The sequence below is a fragment of the Neolamprologus brichardi genome, chromosome 17 (assembly GCF_056152115.1).
Source record: "Neolamprologus brichardi isolate AB-2024 chromosome 17, ASM5615211v1, whole genome shotgun sequence".
NCBI classification, from domain to species: Eukaryota; Metazoa; Chordata; class Actinopteri; order Cichliformes; family Cichlidae; genus Neolamprologus; species Neolamprologus brichardi.
This window is the reverse complement of record NC_142120.1, coordinates 32,038,884-32,054,992: the sequence shown is the minus strand read 5'-3', so window position 1 is coordinate 32,054,992 and position 16,109 is coordinate 32,038,884. Positions and strand designations below refer to the sequence as shown.

The 16,109-nt window shown below is 42.3% G+C and overlaps 1 protein-coding gene across 3 annotated transcripts in view; it reads right to left on the bottom strand.

Moving 5' to 3' along the window:
• Window positions 1–2,875: 2,875 nt before the first annotated feature.
• lrp8 (low density lipoprotein receptor-related protein 8, apolipoprotein e receptor) overlaps window positions 2,876–16,109 on the bottom strand; it is a 178,114-nt gene continuing 164,880 nt past the window's right edge. Inside the window, exons 17-19 of one of the 3 annotated variants that reach the window (XM_006804010.3) lie at window positions 13,342–13,410; window positions 10,608–10,798; window positions 2,876–8,935 (exon numbers count right to left, since the gene is read on the bottom strand). In XM_006804010.3, coding sequence (XP_006804073.2) covers window positions 8,897–8,935; window positions 10,608–10,798; window positions 13,342–13,410 — 299 coding nt within the window. In that variant the 3' untranslated portion in view covers window positions 2,876–8,896. Of the gene's footprint in view, window positions 10,799–13,341; window positions 13,411–16,109 lie in introns of all 3 variants that reach the window. The other 2 variants (XM_006804008.3, XM_006804009.3) reach the window with 2 other exon arrangements.

Genomic DNA, 16,109 nt, shown 5'->3' with positions numbered 1-16,109 from the left:
CATTTTAGGTGGGCATATGCAATACTATTTATCTCTAAACATTCCTTTTTGCTAAAGCATATAGTTAGTGCTGGATTAGGAGACTCTGAATCCTCTCTTAGTTATGCTGCAATAGGTGTAGACTGCCGGGGGATTCCCATGATGCACTGAGTGTTTCTTCTTCATTCACCTTTCTCACTCACTATGTGTTAATAGACCTCTCTGCATTGAATCATACTTGTTATGAATCTCTGTCTCTCTTCCACAGTATGTCTTTTATCCTGTCTTCCTTCTCTCACCCCAACCGGTCACAGCAGATGGCCCCGCCCCTCCCTGAGCCTGGTTCTGCTGGAGGTTTCTTCCTGTTAAAAGGGAGTTTTTCCTTCTCACTGTCGCCAAAGTGCTTGCTCATAGGGGGTCATATGATTGTTGGGTTTTTCTCTGTATGTATTATTGTAGGGTCTACCTTACAATATAAAGTGCCTTGAGGTGACTGTTGTTGTGATTTGGTGCTGTATAAATGAAATTGAATTAATTACTAACTCGTGCCTATGCTAGAAGTGAAGTGGTCTTTGATATCAAAGGCATGGCAGGTCCACATCCTGATGAGAGTGCTGGTTAGACAACAAAAGAAGTGAAGTGAAAGAGCATAGAATTCATTTCTCAAATGAGTTTTCAAAGTAATCATATCAAATGCAAAACATCTGCACTGAGTGAACTCAATGCCCTAAAAGAAAACGCCAAAAACACAAAACGTCTCATTGCTTTTGGCTCAGTTTGAGACGACATGTTTTGACCATAAAGGTCTGCACATAACTGTTGATCACAGTGCATTATTTTCTGTTCTGGACAATAAAACTTAATAGAAGCCATAAAAGCACACCCTGAGGACACTGATGTAAACCCTTTCTAAAGAATCTGCTTATTTAGCTCAGAATTGCATTCAATTTTATTCAATTCAGTTGACCAAATTTCTGTCTTTGGTCAACTCCTGGTGTACACTGTATACTCTTTATGTGAATGAAGAATAAATGTTACTTAGCACACAAAAAAAAACCTCACTAGAAATACTCCGTTTTCCTGAACAAGCTGGCAGGAGCCAGAAACACATTTTGGGTGGGCGGGTTGGGGAGTTCTGCCATGACTCAAAGCTGTAACTTCTTTATTACACCCGTACTGTATAATCAACAGAGTACATCCAAATGACCTGTGTATGTGAATTCACTGTAATGTTTGTCTATATACTCTCGCACTCACAGTCCTACTATACCTGGTGGTTAGAAAAACATCTTTGATTATAAGCACTTAAATTTTCCGGCAAGTGCTGTTTTTGCGGAAAGATGATTTATTGTCCTAAAACCACAGGGTCATTTTAAAATTAGTTTCAGTTGCTTTGGTGTTATTGAAATTAAAAACAGGTGCACTAGAGGGGCAACAATGAGACAACTCCCAAAACAGGAACTGTTTTACAGGTGGAGGTCACTGAGATTTTGTCCCTAATCATTGTTTCTGGCTGTTTTTTCACAAGATTTGCATTTGGCTAGGGTCACTGTCTCTGTTGGTAGGATGAGGCAATATCTGAACCCTGCTGAGGTTGCACACGTAGTTCGACTCCAGGGTGGCATATGGCCAGAAGGTTTGCTGTGTCTCCCAACATAGTCTCAAGAGCATGGAGGAGATTCCAGGAGACAGAAAGTTACTCTAGGAGAGCTGGAACAGGCTTCAGAAGATCCTTAACCCCTTAGCAGGAGTGCTATCTGGTCCTTTGTTCACGGAGGAACAAAATGAGCACTACCAGTGTGACAAAATGACCTCCAGCAGGTCACTGGTGTGAAAAAAAAAAGTTTTAGGAGGCCCTGTGCAGAATTGTTAGGTCTACCACTGACACCCTGTACTATTCAAACACTACTCTGTTCCAGTTGATTCCTCCTGTACAACAATACCCATCCCCGTGTGGCGAGAGCATGCATGCAGTTACTGCAGGATGGGTATTAATACCACTGACTGGGATGTTTCGATCCATCCGACATTTCCAGGTTGCACTGCGGACTGTCCAAGAGGTTGGCGATACCCTGGTCACGATCTGGGAGGAGATCCTCCATGACACCAGCATAGTCAGGCATGCATACAAGCATGTGAGGGCCAAAAAAACCCCCAAAACCAAAAAAGAATCACCTGGGATGCCATTAAACCATGTGGCATCCTTCGATTCCTAACACATTACGCAGTTCAAGTCAGTATAGACATCCAGCATGATCTGATGTGTTTCTAAGTGTTCCTTTATTTACTTTTTGGAGATGCACATTAATCCTAAGTAAAGTTTTCTAATCCTAGAGTCAAGATGTTTTAAGACATTTACTTTTAAATGAGTGAATGTGAGTGCGAATGGTTGCCTGTCTCTCTGTGTGTTAGCCCTGCGACAGACCTGTCCAGGGAGTACTACGCCTCTCACCCTATGACAGCTGGGATAGGCTCCAGCGCCCCCCGCGATCCTGAAAAGGATAAGCGGAAGCGAATGGATGGATGAAACTAGTGTTAGGAAAAGTTGCAAAGAAGAGCGAGAGTATTACATTTGATGAATACATTATGCTGCAACCTACAGTAGCTGTCACAGCCTCCACAAGTTGTCAGCCCATACAGAAAGACAAACAAACAAAGAAACAAATACAAATGAAAACAGTATTCACACTAAAGGGTGGGACAGTTTTTATAAATTTAATATATCAATATATAGAGATATTTATCAACAGCTTGATTTCATAGAAACGTGAGTGAGACCATTTTGGCATACAGTACAGATATTCAATGTAAGTACAGAAGTTGCTAAGTTGTCAACACTCCCCCCCTCAACAACCCGCCCCAGTTAACCACCCTGCACCCCCCCCCCCCCCCCCTCCTCCCTCAAACAGACACAGAAGACAGAAAAACAGAGTAGAAGTGTACAGGAGCACAAAACAAGGCACCAATAAATTAAAATGATTCCTCCTCCTTTTTTTCCCTAGCCCCACTTAAAAAAAACAACAACAAAAACCCCAACAACTACGCCCCCCCCCCAAAAAAAACCTAACAAAAGACGAATTAAATTTAAACAGAATTAAATACAGTAGAAACTCTAAAAATCCGCATTGCTGTTAAAAAGCAGGAAAGTAAAACAGAAACGAACAAATGGAAGTGAAAGTAAAATAGGAACACTTTGGCAGATTATTAAATTTTAGTTACAATCAAGTAGTAAAGAAATCCAGTGCTCGTGTGTACAAATAAATTCATATATCGTCTACACTCCTTTTACCCCAGAAGTTTATGTACATCTTTTTTCTCCGTTTTTTTTTTTTTGCCGCTGTTGTTGTTTTTACAGATACATTTAAAACATTATCAAAAGATTTCTGCAGTATGAAAACGTATTATTTACAAGTCAGGATTCAAAACCACTGGACTGTACCACTGGACACCCCCCTCGAGCCCCAACCCCACCACACTTTTATTTCCTCCCTTACAAAGAACGTTATTTCTTTACACAGTGCAGAAGGCTTTTCGAAAAGTTTTGTGCAACAAACAGCATAAAGAAAAAAATGGCTGAGGAATGGTTAGAGGCCCGAATGGTTTTTTTTCCTTTTCTTTTTCTTTCCTTTTTTTTTTTTTTTCTTTCCTTGCAGACAAAGACATATCAGCAAGATTTCTGAGAAAATGTAGGTGGACAGTTTTGCAAAAAAAAAAAAATCTGGAGCCTTAGATTTTCTTTCAATTTCTTCATCCTGTTTGACTGTGGAAGGACCATAAAAACGTATCAAAACGTTCCCCCTGTACATATCATCATCATCATCATCCCGAGCCATGAAAAGATTTACACAAAGATCACCTTCTTTCCCGAAAGCCTTCATTTTACAGAGTGCTCGAAAAATCTAGGCAACTGAACGCTGCCCCTTCAAGTAATCAAACATCAAGTAGATTACACATGAAACTAGAAATAGTCTGGTGAGGATATAGAGAGGGAGAGACAGAGAAAGGAGGAGAGCAACAACTACAACTCACTTACACAGTCCAAAAAAAACCTCCCCACATAACAAAAAGAGGAGTCAGTGTATCGAGGAAAGTCACTGGGTCAACAAAAGCTAAGTGCCATCCAAGTAGAGTCACTGAGGGTTCCTTCCACAGTCCAAAACTGTAGCTCAAGGGGGAGGCCGCTTCTCCAAGCTGAGTGTGATTGTTCACCGGTTTGCTGGTTCACATTTTTCTTTCTATCTCTGGGGATTTCCTTATTATTTTTGTTGTTGTTTCAGGTTATTTCCTCCAGTGTTTTCTTTTTCTTTAATTCCTCCGCTGTGTGCCTGTCTACCCAAAGACTGAGAGCCCTTGCCAAAGGAAAGATGTTCATGGGTGAGATGAAGATGAGAGGGTTGCAAGCGAATGAGAGTGCACAGAAACAACAGCGTGGACTTTGCCCTCGAAGCTAAAATTCAACAGTGCGACAGCCAAAGAAACACTTTAAAACTCACAGTTGGAATTACATTTGATACAGTGCTCGAGGAGATGAAGTGGTGGAGCGATGTGAGAAGAGCATTGTGGTTAAAGCAACGTAAGGTCTCCGCTCAGAAAAGGAAAAGACAAGCAAAATGGAGAGCACAGATCAGGAAGACTGTATTGGGGTTATCAGGACTGTTAGTATTCACTATTTACGCTGATAACAAGCAACAACTTCCTCCCTCAGTTTAGTAACAATTTGCACAGTTTATGCACTTAAGATGTCCATTAGGATTGTTCTGAATATTTGTTTTCTCAATCAGTGAACGAGTTAAATAGAGTTAAATATCAAGGAGTTAAATATTATAAATATGCCTATAGATATGCTTTTGCTGGTGTAAACAGTATGCATTCTACATAAAATAACAACTTATATTCATTTCAATCCTGTCACCTAGAAACTACACTGAAGCAAAACACAGTCTCTAGCAACACATTTTATATGTAGTAGCTGTAGGCGTCTATACATATAAAGGGACCATATTAGTCCTTTTATATAGTTCTGATATGATATATGTAAATATTAGCTCTGGTTTCTATTTGGACTGTAGGTGAGAGCTGTTTGAGCAGCAGTCAACTAAAAGCTCTAAAACAGAAAGGAAAATAGCTCTTCTGTTGTTTTGTATGCCATCTGTTCACCTTGAACATCTGATTGCCAATTCTGGTTGGGCATGGTATATAAGCATAATGTATTCTCCTTCAAAGACAAACAAAACAAAAAGACAAAACAAGCTAGCATCTACAAGCGTCTGAACGATATAGAATTCTTAAAACCAATAGTCAAAACTGCTGATTTAAATTTGATAAACTCATATCAGCTGATATGTGGTTGTTTACTCATTTACACACTGCCTGATGTTGTTTGGATCTGCTGCTTGTTACCGCCAACAGGGAAGTTGCGACGCGCCCTCTAGTGGACAAACTATGCAACATCAACCAATAAAATCGGCCTTTCAGATAACATTTTAGTATTAAGTACCATATAAATGTCATTTCTAGGTGACAGCATTGATTCTGTGTTAAAAGTAAAATAGCAAAGCGTTCACTTAAATGTAAATCACCAGAACAAATGTACCCTGTTTTCTTCCTTCAACAAAAGGTAGTGAGTTCCAGTAACTCAGAAATCCATACAACACAACAATGCCAAGACCAACTCATTTAATTAACTCATTTTTCTCAAAGATTTCAAGTTTACTAGCAAGACATTTTTAGACGTACATCAACATTTTCAATTCAGTAAACACAGTCTACAAGGAAAAAGTTCATTTTAGTGCAGTATATTTCCCCATTAAGTGTTAAAGAACTCACAGTATCGTTTATAATGTTGCACTTTGTTCTCTAAAGCAGTGATTACTAGATAAACACTGAACTAAAAAACAAATAGTGACCCAGTGCACTCTAAGCTTATCTGACCTAGAGGAAAAAAGCTGATATAGCTGACATCACACCAGTGGTTAGTCCCTTAATAGTCTTGTAAATATGGAACAACAGTGAAGCAGATGTCTAGATAGCCTATGGTCACAGTAAGCCCTCCATTGCCACTACAATTACTACCTTGAATAGTTACAGACAAAGGACCGTTCTGGGCTTCTTTCAATGTCCTTCAGAATAGACGAATGCTCTTGAGGTGACCACACAGTGGACCAGCCAATCTGTCTTCACACTGTAGCCATAATAAGTTTCCTACACCTCAATAAATAAGCAATTTATTCTCCTACCTGCACCCCCCACCTCCAGCATGGAACTCGATTAGACCTGAAGCAAACATGGACATGAAGGAAAGTGTTGGCACGCAGAGCTGACTCAGCTCAGGGAGCTGTGATTTATTTAATCTTAAATTCACAAAGATATCTTACATCAAGATTTTTTCCATCACTACCTAATCTCTCCTTTGGGAACTGGATCCTATACGCATAAAAACTCCAGTGGCTAATCTACATCATTGTTTTCAGTGTTTCATCAAATCTGTTCAATATATGTCAATTCTTAAAGGCCTAAAAAGCAGTCACTGGTGGAAACTAACAAACCAGTCTAACGTCATGCTGAGTGGAGTCCCAATCTTCCCCACTGTGCAGTGCATTACATTTTGCTTCATCTGTACAAGGTGAAGATGAAGGGAGATGGCCTCCCCCTAGCGCTCAATCCTCCTCCGTTAGATGGGTGTAGGGGGAGCGCGCTGCTGGAGAGGACTACAATTTACCTGTCTGGCTTGCTACTTGTCACACACAGTTCATACAAATCACCCACTGTGCTTCATAAACTGAGAGGAGAGAGTGCCATCCTTTCGAGGGAGGCAAGAGGAGCGACTGTCAGAATAAGGCGATGCCAACACTGGCAGAAATCCGGGAAAACAAACGACCCACCGTTCATCTTCCAAGTACAAACCTGCTCACATATGGCGGTGTAAATTCTGGCAGTCAAGCCCTACACCACCTTTCATCTTTGTTTTCCTTGCCTTTCTGTTCCTCCCTCGTGGTTATCTGAGCTTCTTACGCTGAAGCTAAGCCTTCCAAGAAATAGTGAAATCCATGAATAATAACCGTCATTAATCAACTGTTGCATGAATACATAATCTGAGACCGTACTGAGTCTAGGATGGAAGACTTTAACATTTGCATTGGGAACCTTTGTGTGTGTGTGTTATTTAGTCATATTGGATTTACTAGTCCAATATGTAGGATCTTAAATGCAGCATTGATCAGATTCATTAGGCAAGAAGACGAGTGTTTCATGTACTTATAGTTTAGACCATCCAAAACTGCCTTACAGAGTATATAATGTGTTTTAACTGTGCTTAAAACTGTCAAATTTTCAATTAGGACACTAAATGATGTCCTGAATAAGAACGCTGGCAATTTGCCTCGACTACTTGTAACAGTTCTACTATTCTGTCATCGCGGCCTCTAGTGATTCGCTGTTCCAGCACAAGATGAGCAATTATTACAATATTCATTGGCATGAATCGCAACTGATTCAATAGGCTGGAAGCTGGTTCGAAGCAAACCAAGGGAGATCAGGTCCCATTTTTCAAATCGGCGCTCAGCTCAGTCGGCCTCGGTGTGTTACTCATCTGCGCACCGCACAGAGACGGTGACAGTGACAGACATGAGAAATACAGCATCACATCCAGAAAACACACAGCTGCATTGTTAAAAAGGGGGAGTAAAGGTAGCCCCCCCACCCACCTCATCCCAAAACAAACAAACAAACAAAAAAACCCAGCTGGGACTGATGTTTATGGGGTCACTCAAAGTCAAACACCTCTGTGTTTTCTTGCTTGTCATCTCACTCTTCATTTCCTCCAGGATTCCTATACAGCAAGTGCAGCATGCACTTACATGTTTTTAAATCCGATCACTAAACAACTATTTAACATCCAATTCCCTGCATCAATTCAAAGAATATGTTCTCGCTGCTAGAATATTGACGCTGGCAGATGCAAATGAAGACTCAGAAACACATGTGGGATTCTTGCTACTCAGTGCAAACAGGAAAACAATCCCAAGTTCATTATTGACTGTATGCACACCTCTGATGGCAGAGGAGAGGGGATTACCCATAATCCTTTGCCTTTCTACCCTGCTGCTTTAAGCCTTGAGGCACTACCCTCTGGTAGCACAAACCCTCCAATTGCAAAGGAAAAAAAAAGAAAGAAAAAAAAAGTCTCCTTTATCCCCAAAATCACCTCTAAATGTACAGACGACCCCATCAGTTTTCCTCTCCTTGGCTATATTTAGCTTTACAGTAAGTGAAAGGGCAAATCTGAGGGACTAGGTGTGAAAAATGATGACACCCAACAAACCCCTTAAAAAAGGTCTCCTTACATGACAATGAAGAAATACAGCGTCCTTGCTTGCCACTGTACCGCACCATCCTTCCAAACTTGTCTTTCGTGCTGTGCACTGAGAGGTGCTGGTCACATATTTACAACAGCAAACGCAACAGAAATAAATACAGTGAAAGCACGAGGAATTTAAAATGATGCATGCCGCCTTCTCCTGCTTGCACGGCGGCCAGAAATCCATTTATTTACAAAGTGCACTGAGACAGCTGAATGAGGTTAGTATGGACAATATCATCATCAAGCAGCATTTTGAGCAGCACTGGTGCTAACAAGAGGCAGAGAGAAGAGAGGAGTGGAGCAGAGGCTACTAAACTAGTAGTAGTAGTAGCTAATAATGGTAGTAGTGTTACTCCAGTGGAGACGGTAGGAGATGGAGGTGGGATTTAACAGGTGTACATGTCATCCCTGCTCTTTAAAAACGGGGAGGCAAAATGAGGTCTCCTTTTCTTTTCTCCTCTGCGTTGTACTGGCCTCATTGTAGTGGTCTAGAGGCTGTGGTGAGAGGAGGGGGCCAGGATGGGAGCGCAGGGGTGCAGGCTGCATCCCCCTCCTCCCTCAGGGATAGCCATCATCCTCCAGACTGAGTGCCACGCGCTGCAAACAGCAGATAAAAAGACCGTTACCACAGCAGGCTGGTTAAGGAGAAAGAAGTGAGATAGAACAGCGGGGAATGAAAACAGAGAGGCTCAGTGGAAAAAGAGGAGAACGGGAGACAAGATTCCAGTCTAGGTGGAACCCAGAAGAAAAATGGCAGCTTTGTTATGTGATGCCCTCTCACTATTCTGCCTCCTCTCCCCGACCTTCGTCTTCGTTTCTTTCCAATTCAGCCCCCCCAACGCCTTGTTTGTCCCCTCCTTCCCTGGCTGCTCGTAGCGAGGAATGCAGGCTGCCTGCCTACGGTTGGGAAAGTCTGGCCCACATAATGCAAGCCTGATTCCTCTGGCTGCCCGAGCTGCCACACTGAGACAAAGGGCAAGAAAAAGTTAGGAAGAGAAAAGAAGAGGATGAAAACCACTAAAGAGATAAAAGGCAATACATAAGATTTGTACAAATGTTTGTAATAAAACTGGGAAAACGAGAGAGAAGGAGTAAAGTCCCCTCTCTCGTTCGGCGAGGGTAGGTTGTTACTTCGACCTTGAATCTTAATATGACTCAGTCGTGCACCTGTTTCAGTGTCTGTCTGAGCGTGCTTCCCGCCTGTCATCATGCCAGTGATACCCAGAATTCTTTGCCTTCTTTCTCTCCGGGGTGACACAAAGAAATCTGTGTTACCATGCCAACAGATCAAAGCGCTAGACTCCCGTCTCACCCTCCCTCCTTTATCCTTTTTGGCTGCCCTTCGCCGCTTGCTCTCTGACACCCAAAACAAGAAGCACATTCGGTAAATGTCATAAACTCCTAATGACGCACAGCCTGGATATAAGGGCATTTTACTTTACTGCTACGTGTTGCAGCTGCCGCTGTGTCCAGGGTTTGTAGAAAATGCAGCTTCCAGTGACTTTTAAAACTGCATATACATCAGTGGGAAGTCATCAGGGTAATCCTGAGATTGTGTTGCTGAGATTTATGGTTTCTGCAAGATAAATTGTATTTCGAGAGAGTCCTTCATCCTGATTTGTGCTCCCTTTTTCAAATTTTGGGTGACCTCAAAACAAAATCGCATTAGTTCAATGCTATGATGCAACTATCTACTCTACATGTCCAATTTATTCGTGAGCAGTGGCTATAGAGCGACTCCTCTTTCACCTCTTTTTTTGCATCTCATCTGCACTAATCATGATTTCTTGGCTGCTGAACGTTTCTGAAGCAAAGGAATAATGCTTTGCCTGTGCACAAGGGTTTTGTCAGGAAATGGGAATCACTCACTTCAACAACCAAAAACACTAACACGATGCACAAATAAATGGGATGGCGGGTCGGCAGCAGGGATGTATCGCATGAATATGGTCGCTGAAGGTGAACGAATGTGTCGAGGGTTTACGTGTACACGTGACAGGTGTGTTCGGTAATTACTTCAAAAACAAAATGATATGTGAACGTGTGCGAGCCTGTTCTTTCTTTTCACCAGGCTGACATGTACAAGAAAACGGGCTTTTCCAAACCCTCGTGCCAACTCCCAATATTTCACACCTCTTCCTTTCCTCCGCAGTACCTCTCACTTAGCGTTCGAGAGCATCGGCGCCCCCGAATACCAGTGAGAGTTGTTGTCTGTGACGCCGCCCCCTAGAGGAAGCGCTATGAATGGCTGACTGTGGCTGCCACTCACTGCTGGGTAGACGTGACCGATGGACTCGCTCTGACGCCCGATGTGGATCTCGTCGTCGTCATCCTCTGTGGTTTTGCGGTACACCGGGTTGTCGAAGTTCATGCTCTTGGTGTTCTTGCGCCGCCAGTTGCGCCAGACCAGGTATCCGCCGGTGCAGAGCAATCCGATGACCACTGTGGCAAGGATAGGGACTGCATGTGTTTAACACACACACAACAACAACACACGGCGGGAGCGTTAACACAGCCCGGGGGACACAGAGCGGCGCTTTAAGCACTCACGCACAAACACACATTGCACTGTTCACCTGAAGGCTCATTATTTTTCAGTTTTGGTTTTTGAAAGATGCAAAATGTTGTTGTTTGCATAACAGCTTCTCAAACATTTTAAAAACAAAACAAACAACAAAAAAAACATGGAAATATTCACCTTCTGGAAAACGTCCAGAGGTGCACAAGGAGATGAACCTGAAGGGGAAGCAGTCCACTTTTCTGAAACTGTTAGAAAAACTGGTGGCACTTTATGCATCTGTTTCTATAAATTTAGTGGGCTGAGCTTTTTATGTTTCATCCCCCGTATGTCTTCTGTATCTGCATTTAAAAAAATCTAAGCATTTATTAGAGAAACAATGAGCCTTCAAAGAGGAACTAATCATTCATTGCATTATATCCCCCCCTCAGTGTCACGAAACCATCAAAAACATGCACACACAATATGCAACATAAATGTCTGCATGGTACACATGCACATAAACATCATTCCAACACACACACACACACACACACACACACACACACACACACGTGGGCACACTGAACCAAACTGGCATTTTATATTAAATCTGTAACCATTCAAGCCCTGAAGACACTGATTACGACCTTGTTTTTGAATAAAAACCCCACAAGGTTGCTTAATTGTCATCAGCATATAATCCTGGTGCGCATTGCTCAAAAAACTGATTTTTGGGCAATGATTTATAATTTTGTATTTTATTGCACCAAAAAATTAATATCTGGAGTGTCCGGATGGGGTTATGGGAGGAGAATGAGAAGAGGGTAAGAGGAGGAGAGAAGACGGGGAAAGGGTTGGGATTTGGAGGATTTGAGATAAGCGCCGTCTCTCCTCTTTCATTACCATATCAGCATAACTGCCCTGCAAGGACCTGTGTGTGTGTGTGTGTGTGTGTGTGTGTACAGTGCATACTTTAGAGTTTTTGTATAATGAAAGCGCAAACACCCAAACCAGAGGTAAGTCAAGGAGGTTTGGATATGTGTGCCTGCATTCATAGATGTGTTTTCCTACGCTACAGTACGCCCGTCTAATTGCGACTTTATTTGACAGACACTTGAGATTCCTTCGTGGCTGGGTTGGAAACCCCAGCTCCTCCTTTGTTCTTCTCTAAATGCTCAATGGTTTAAAGGGAAAAAAACAAAATCCAATGAGCGAGTGGCAAAACAGCCTGTCTTTGGCTAAAACTGATAATCATTGCTGGGCTGCTTCCCCTTACGGAGCTGTGGGTGGGTGCAGTGCATTACTGGGTATGAGCGGAGAGCTGGGGTGCAGAAATCCAGCCCGTGTGGACCTCCAACATTAACGTTTCAAAGCTGCTAAAAAAAAAAAGATTTGTGGCCGCAATAAATGGGAGAAGGACAAAAAAAGGATAAAGCGGAAAGGGTTAATAGTCTCTGGGGTTATTTTAATGAGCTGATATTTCAACTATAGAGACTGAAAAGAGAAAAAAAAAGAGCTTTACAATCTTTTAGCGCTCCCCTGAATTATCAAACTTGTTAATATTAAGGATGAAAGAGATCTCAATTAGTGGCATATGCTGCCACTATAAGGCCATTTGCACATTCAGCTGATTTCCCAGTCAAGTTGGGCATGAAAGTATGAAATATTTCCATAAAATTAGATTTTCATTTTAATCGGAGCTAATAGAGTAGATTAACTTTTCTAAGCCGGTTTGATTGAAAGAACTACAATTGCCTTTTTCTGCCTTTGTAGAGGCGGCTTGATGGTTTTCTTTTTATGTTTCATTGCCTAAACAGACAACAGCATTATGTCTGAGGTCATTAGCTTCCTGCTCCAGGCCAAAAACACAATTTCATGGCATTAATCCACTTTTCTCTCCCCTCGTCTCCCGTAAAGCGGTATAACCCACTCTTAGTCCGCTCGGTCACAGAAATAGGTCAGAACGTTGGCCTGATTGATACGATCTGATCAGAGCGGTGAACACGAGCAAAATGTACTAACAGCTGGTCGTGTGATGACAAAACCTGAATTGAATTTCACATTTGCTCAAATGTTATTAATAATGACATAATGTGCATATTACAGCGGCCTGGCCGTTTACTGACAGAGGGGCTCACTTCCATGTAATGGCTTTTTCTAGCCATAGGCCACGAGGATATTGCTGGATAATACCATACCTCAGTACATTTTCTCAATAGATGCGATAAAATTTTATGCCCGAATCTCACTATTGAACCAGATATCATGTGTTGAATTGTTATTATTTTAATGAGAATGTTTTAGATTTAATCAGCCAGGTGGAAACGCAAACATCCTAAAACCCAGGCACACGCACACAAACACATAACCTCATACTCACACGCACACACATTAAAAACAAAACGCACGCAACATGCAGTTAAGCAGACTTGAAGGAGCGAGGAGGGAGAGGCAGGCAAGCAGAAAGCAAAGACAACACAGTGAGGGAGTCAACAGTACTCACCGATAGGAATGACTATCCCCAGAACAGCTACTGTGATGTTGTTACCTATGAGGTAGTGATCACTCGCAGCTGAGACGAACAGAAAGATGGAAGACAGAGAGAGAAAAAAAAAGAATCAAACCAAGAAAAAGTTTTGCTTCAACCCCCACCAAGTGCCCTCCTAGAGAGAAAGAGAGATTTTAACACGGGAGCATCAAAAGAAAGGCTGGAAAAGGATATTTGCATAATATAAGGGCAGAGAATCCATCTGATTTCAGTTTGGACTGCTGACTTTGTCTTCCCCAGCAGCATGTGTAAATGAAAAAGCCAATGAATCACACAGGGATGGCATAAAAATGCAGTGAGATGCCTTTTAATACACGAAGGAACAAATGCGTTTCCAGAAACCAATGCATCAGAATTTGTATGAATATAAGCAACGAGCACATGATCTCGCATTACTCTATTCTTTTTCTACCAGACGTTTCAAAACTGTGTCACAATGCAATGCAGAAGACATTTATTCTGGACATGCTTTGCATCCTCACTCCCCTTCAGCTCTCACCCCAACAGGTCGGCGGGGGAGCTTTTGACATTAATCTCGCCCCCAACCCTCGTATTAGCAGCAGGCTAGCTGTTAGCCAAAAGTGTGATCAGATGGCTATAATGAAGTCTGGTAAGGAAGATTAACACAAGAGAGCACAGTGCTGGCCCTGCATACTGATTGGCTCATTCGACAAAGTGACTGTTCCAGTTCTATGGCTGGCAAAAAGAGACAGATGGCATGTGATGGATGTGACAGACAATGCAGACGCACATTATTCTTCATAAATGAAATCATATAGTGAATGAAATGCAGATAAATGCACACATGTGCGCACACACGAGAGCCACAAAAGGTGAAGCGACTTCAGACAGCGAATTCTGCGTCAGCAGAAGCGAATTTTGGCTTTTCTTAAGTGTGAGTGACGTCCAATGGGTCCTACAGTAAGACTCAAAAAGGCAGATTAACTGAATCTCATTAAAGAAACTGCTCTGGAAGAAGGCTGTTCTGGAAAGGGAGGGCACTGAGAAAGGGAGAAGAAGAAGAAAAGGGGACAAAAGTCTCAATTTCATGAGGGTCATTCTTAATGGAGGGATTTTAATATCAAAACGTTTACTGCCACTTATTATTTAAATATAACTGTCAGGGTTAGAATGCTATATCCAGTACAATTAACAATGATTAATAAAACAGTATATCTTCATCATCATCATTTATTTATTTATATAGCACTTTAAAAACACACCTGGTAGACCAAAGTGCTGTACAATACTAATATGGACATAGTAATAAAACCAGACAACCAAAAAAAAAAAAAAAAAATATCAGTTACCCACAGAGTTAAAAGCCAGGGAATAAAAATAGGTTTTTAATAAAGACTTAAAAACTGGCACTGATGTAGCCTGTCTAATATGGAGAGGAAGGTTATTCCAAAGCATCGGCGCAGCAACAGAGAACGCTCGGTCTCCTCTAAGTTTCAGCCGTGACTTTGGGACCGAAAGGAGCAACTGCTCAGCTGACCGAAGGGAACGAGTGGGGACGTGGGGCTTCAACAAGTCAGACAAATAAACAGGTGCCAGACCATTTAGAGATTTAAAAACCAATAAAAGGACTTTAAAACGGATCCTGAATTCAATTGGAAGCCAGTGTAAAGAGGCCAAAATCAGAGTGATGTGATCAAATTCTCTTCTGCCAGTTAAAAATTGTGCCGCAGCATTTTGCACTAATTGCAAGTGTGACAAAGTGCCCTGCCCAGTACATCTTAAATATACTGCTCAAAAATATGCTTTAAAGCACATCAGATCTCAATGGGGGGGGGGGGGGGGGGGGGGGGGGGAAGCTGAATATCTGTACTGATATGGACTGGGTAATGTGTTAGGAATGAGAAGATGCCACATCAAAATGAAAATGATCAACCCACAGACGGCTGAATTCGAAGAGACCCTGAAAATCAAAGTGAAAAATGATGCAGCATGATAGTCTGTTTTGTGGAAATTTCATTGCAGCATCTGAAAATGGTATGTGCTTGTACACATCCCTGAGCAAGATGGGGCACACTCGTAACAGGACGACGGATGGTGTCCTGGGAGATCTGAACCAGGGCTTCACTGAACTCCTGGACAGTCTGAGGTGTGACCATACAGGATCGGATGAACCAAAACATAACATCCCAGAGGTCTTTTAGCGGATTTGGAACTGCCTGCACACTTTTATCACATGAGGTCAGGCATTGTTGCACACCAGAAGGAACCCAGGAACAAGTGCACCAGTGTAGGGTCTGACACTGGATCCAAGGATTTCATCCTGGGAGCTAATAGCAGTCAGGGTGCCATTGCCTAGCCTGTAGAGGTCTGTGCCCCCCAGACCATCACTGACTCGCCACCAAACCTGTCATGCTGGACGATGTTACGGGCAGCATCATGGCTTCTACTTCTACTCTTTCGTATCTGTCACACGTCTGTTTTTTTTTTCCCCCCCCGAAATCTTGAATTTAATTTTCTTTAATGTCACTGAAAAATTACTACCGATATCAAAAGAAAACATTGGTTACCAGCTGTGTTTAATCTTTGCCCTCCCCAATCAGACTCCTGGTTCTCCCTCGCCCCACCATGCCCTCCCTCCCTCCCCCCAGCAGCGCACATGTGTAACAGCTGATGCCGGCAAACTTGACAGTGTGCACCGAGTTGAAAATTATAACACATGGCCCGTGGGTTTGGAGACTCGTCTCGTTCATGCCCCATTTTTC